At 35.7% G+C, this 4,845-nt stretch overlaps 1 protein-coding gene across 1 annotated transcript; it reads right to left on the bottom strand.

The window, feature by feature from the left end:
• Positions 1-1,762: 1,762 nt before the first annotated feature.
• LOC113231425 (nucleoporin-like protein 2) lies at positions 1,763-4,592 on the bottom strand. Its single transcript, XM_026465741.1, has 3 exons — positions 4,499-4,592; positions 4,041-4,267; positions 1,763-3,334 (listed from the first exon to the last, which is right to left on the bottom strand). Exons 1-3 carry the CDS (start codon positions 4,590-4,592, stop codon positions 2,591-2,593), a joined length of 1,065 nt encoding a protein of 354 aa, XP_026321526.1. The 3' UTR covers positions 1,763-2,590.
• Between the last annotated feature and the right edge of the window lie 253 nt (positions 4,593-4,845).

Raw genomic sequence — 4,845 nt, forward strand, 5'->3', positions numbered from 1 at the left:
TTCGAATGTTCGGATAGAAGCGCGGTATAAAAAAAGATAGAAAATATTTCTGATTATAGTTTGTGCATGTTACCAATTTATGGTTTAATTAAAAAGTGTTATAAATCAAAAAAAAATTAAGGAAAGGAGCTGCCTTATCTACGGAATAAACGTCCCTACCGAAAACAAAAATGTCCACCACAAATGGCGGATTTAGTGTTGTACCATAATCATAGGTAAGTCAATATCGACATGCAAATGTATGGCTTGAATGTTGAAACTGTTGTTACTATGTTTTATGTTTGCAAAGTGGTGTAGTTTACTGTAATCAAAGAATGATTAATACTACGCTATTATTACTAGGCAAGTAATGAGCAATTTTAATCAAAATTAAATATAAAGTTATTTACCAATAAGTGTAACGATGGAATTGCATTATCATGTAATCTAGTTGCATTCAAAGTTCTATTTAAATTTGAATGGAGCGAACAAACGAAGATGGTATTTGATCCAATGTTCATGTTCGGCAGTCCTATAATTTCCAACCATTCTTTCTTTATTTTTCATTTCTTGGTAAACTTAAACCTCGAAGTGAATTGTTTCAATAACATAATATCGATAATATGTCTGCTTACAAGAACAACACTATCTCAAAATAATCGTTATCAACAATAATTCACTAAAACATTTGGCCAAACATTAGTTTGACATTTGATGTACTTCCCTTTGACAACCGGATACAGATATCAAAGGGTACTCCAAAAATGGTAAAATGAGGACAGTTGGAAGGATAGAGGATCGCGAAATCGCCATTTTTTTTGTATAATTTTTATAATAATATTAAACTACCGTACATAGTTATTTTTACTTGACATTGGCAAAATCATTGATTATTTCGATGGGGCCATAACATTTAAAAGAAGAAGAGGACAGTTGGCATTTAAGATGACGTTACGTATTTTCGATTCCCGTGTTTGACATAAATCAATGTAGTGCTATCTCTTTTGGCCTACGACGGCACGTAGTAGTTAAACAATAAAATGTTTATGTTTTCACCATCCAAATGCATCATATACACATAACGTCAGATTTATATATGTCAATATAACATGTCCTTTAGTTTCCATAGTCTAAGGATAATACACGTTATACTTCCACCAGGCGCTTAACGTCAACGATACACAAGCAAAGCATTGACAAATGCGTGTATCCAAACATTTCAAAACACGAGTGGAGGCGATCTGAGGGTCGTATTCTAGAACTCTACTCAATGGTCAAGTCAGGACTTGAGTATGATTCAAAGCAATAGAAATCATACTCAAGTCTTTGCCATTAGGGTCGTATTTCCAGTGCTTGAAATCATACTCAAGTCTGCTCAAATCCTGACTTGAGCATTGAGTACAGTTCTGGAATACGACCCTTAGGGTCGTATTCCAGAAGTCTACTCAATGCTCAAGTCAGGGTTGCACTGGAAACATAAGCACTGGAAATACGACCCTAATGGCAGGGACTTGAGTATGATTTCGAGTGCTTTAAACCATACTTAAATCCTGACTTGAGCATTGAGTAGAGTTCTAGAATACGACCCTAAGGGTCGTATTCCAGAAGTCGACTCAACGCTCAAGTCAGGACTTGAGTATGATTTAAAGCACTAAAAATACGACCCCAATGGTAAGGACTTGAGTATGATTTCTAGCTTTCTAGTGCTTTAAATCATACTCTAGTCCTGACTTGAGCATTGAGCAGAGTTCTGGAATACAACCCGTGAATGAACAAACAAAAGAATAATATAAACCAATTCACAGCTAAAATACACACCGGACGTGACAATTAAGTATTCACAAGCTGAGCAAACAAGTTGACAAAAAAAATGTAAAAACCATATAAATAAAAAAGCCTTACTAAAACAAACTATCGTCATCTACGTCATCATATACATTTTCGTAAAGTACTTATTTTTTATTACACCATTTACATTATGTATGTACTAACTAGCAGTGTAGAAATAATTTTTTAACATTTTGCTAAATTTACATCTCTCGTCAGCCAGCTCAATCTCATACCCCTTCAACTACATTTAGGGGATACCGAACCACACAAACTTTCTGAAGTAACTTCTGGATAAAATCGATGATGCTTTCTCACTTTGTTATATTAGTTTGTAGGAGTATAAAATACACCTTATGACTCCTTGATAGCAGCAGATCTTTGCCAAATTGTGAAACTCTCTTAATGAGAATTAAACTGTTACTTTTATTCTACTTTAATACTTGGAATATACGCCGCCCAGTACTGATCAATCTCTATACTCAACAGTTGCTGCAACCAATATACTCCACATAATAAACAATACAAAACATGATCTCACAAAAATGTCACTAATTTTATTTGCGCCCCAGTGCTTATTCAATATAAAATTTGCAAAAAAATCATTGAATTTTGTCAGTACATTGTTGTAAGCCTGTAGTAAGTTTGTTGAGATCCATATAAACAGGGTACCCTTATCATATTGTAATATTTAGTTTTACAATAAATACCATTGCCATTACTGACAATGAATGGGATAAAAAGTACATAAACCATAGTTTTTTTTACTAATGACACTTATCTATTACATACACAAAGCTCTAGGTGGGGGTAGCTCAGGGATAAAACCAAGTTTAAATTCTACATTGTTGAATTGTTCTAAATCATCAGGGGACAAGTCTTCCAACTTTGAATATATACCATTTTCATCATTATTTTGCTCAGAAATTTGATTTGAACCTGCAGTTTGAAATGGAGAAGTATTTTGACCAAAAGGATTCTGTTTTTGGCCAAATGGGTCCATTTCTTGAGCTGCAGGTCCAAAAAATTGCTGTGATGCACTTGCGAATATGTTTGTTGAATTGGTGTTATTTTGAGGAGAACTAAATGGACTTTGGTTCTGATTAGCCGCTTGGGCAAATATTGACTTGGCGTCTGGTGCTAGTCCAAAGACATTTGAGTTTGTTGGTGATGTAAACGCATTTTGCTGTGCTGCTTGAGCGAATATGCTCTTAGCTGGATCAGGACTTGTTGTGCAAAACACATTGGATGTAGAATTGTCTGGGCTAGCAGGACCAAAAACACTCTGGGCTTTATGTCGAAATATTGAGGTGGCGGCAGCAGTATTTTGTCCAAAATCTGAATTACTCTGAGCAGCTGTTCTGAACACTGTTGCTGCAGACCCTAAGGCTTGGGTCGGTGTGAAAGGAGGAGCGACAATTTCGCCATTGTACAAAGCTCTCAAGGTTTTGATGATTGCTGGTGTGGGCTGTAACAGCCTTTCATACTTGTCTCGAGCATCTTTGAAAATGTTATTTATGTATGCTACCTGTAAGTAAAATATTTAATTTGAATGCATTTTATATAAATTTCAACAGTACATAATCATATAATTTAACTACTTTCAACTTGATTGTAAACCTTATGCCACCGAGATTATTCCACTAATTAAGATAAGAACCCTAGAAAAATGGGAATATCATTTCGGAGAACAGTCGGTGGATAAAGGCCTTGGAATATGGTACAGAACCATTCAGTAATCCACAGTGGGTACCCTGGTTTGATTCTGTAAATATAGCAAGGAAATATCTTGTATCTGCTTTTAGACTGCGTTCTGGTCACATTCCAACTAATAAATTCTTTCATATGATGGGTTTTAAACCATCCCCATTGTGCAGTACTTGCAATAAAATAGACGATCTGTATCATGTATTGGTGGAATGTGACCGTAACATAACCCTCAGGGTTAGGTTAGGGTCACATTCATTCACATTTAGGGTCAGGTACAATGTTTGGGAATGTAATTTTATAGAACGGACAAATTAATTGTTGGCTCAGAGAGCCTGTATGTATTATTGCTCTAAACTTGTACAAGTTTTTGAACATGTCCCTTGAGTAGGGAACCCAGTATTCTTCCCATGAGGCTGACATAGTCACTCAAGGTGGCTAAAGACTTAATAAAAAATAGATTAAAAAAACTACTTTCAAAACATTTGGTTAGAAATTGTTACACATCCTTAAGAATGTAAACTTACAGCTTGTTCAACGTTATTGTTGGCTTTTGCTTCGTAAATAAACAACCTGGTTTCTTCAAAAGACAGATCAGTGAATCCGGGGATTGCAGGGCGGTCCTTGAATGGTGCATAGAACGAGAGCAGCCACTGTCCGCCAACAAGCACCGCCTTTACATCCGAAATCACTTGTGTCACAAGTTGCTCGTCTGTCACGCCCGTCGTAGCAGCTGGAGCCGCGTGCTGAGGTGCTGCAATTCATAAAAAAGCAAAATTTATTTCTAGCTTCTTCATTACTAAAAATAAAAATTCATGAATAACGCTCACACGCTCACACTCAACATAGCCCCGCACTAGGGAAACCCTGTGTCTAAATATTGAGTGATTGTCAGTATAAATAAGTTGTATACTAAATAATCAAAAATAAGGGCCACGAAAATTAATTATTAACACTCTGCACAAAGTTTGGGCTTGTGACTAACCATGGTATGTGTATTTTGATCCATACACATGTTCAAATCGGCAATTTTGCCCGTAACGGCAATGTCCTTGCTGAAAGAATTTACAAACAACCATTTCACTTAAATAAATAAATACTAAAAAACTGTTTAAAAATAGAAATATAACCGCATATCACATTTTTTTTGTACTGTTTTTTCCATTGGAAAAGGCATAGGCACTAATGCGCCATACAGCCAAGACTGAGAGTAATTTATTTCTTGGACTCCATTACAGTCTTCGATAGTGCTTCTTACGAAATGATATAAAATTGAATAACATTCTTGATTTTTCGGGAGATCTGGTAAAGAAAGCAGGATGTTTTCAGGGG

Source organism: Hyposmocoma kahamanoa, unplaced genomic scaffold (assembly GCF_003589595.1).
Source record: "Hyposmocoma kahamanoa isolate Upper Pololo Valley unplaced genomic scaffold, ASM358959v1 65, whole genome shotgun sequence".
NCBI lineage: Eukaryota > Metazoa > Arthropoda > Insecta > Lepidoptera > Cosmopterigidae > Hyposmocoma > Hyposmocoma kahamanoa.

Bases quoted from the DNA above. Each gene is read 5' to 3' on its own strand.
- LOC113231425 (XM_026465741.1), bottom strand. From the start codon at position 4,592: ATGGTTGTTTGTAAATTCTTTCAGCAAGGACATTGCCGTTACGGGCAA. The intron at 4,268-4,498 runs GTTAGTCACAAG...TATGAATTGCAG, and splicing joins ATCAAAATACACATACCATG to CACCTCAGCACGCGGCTCCA. The intron at 3,335-4,040 runs GTAAGTTTACAT...TTTTACTTACAG, and splicing joins ACAATAACGTTGAACAAGCT to GTAGCATACATAAATAACAT.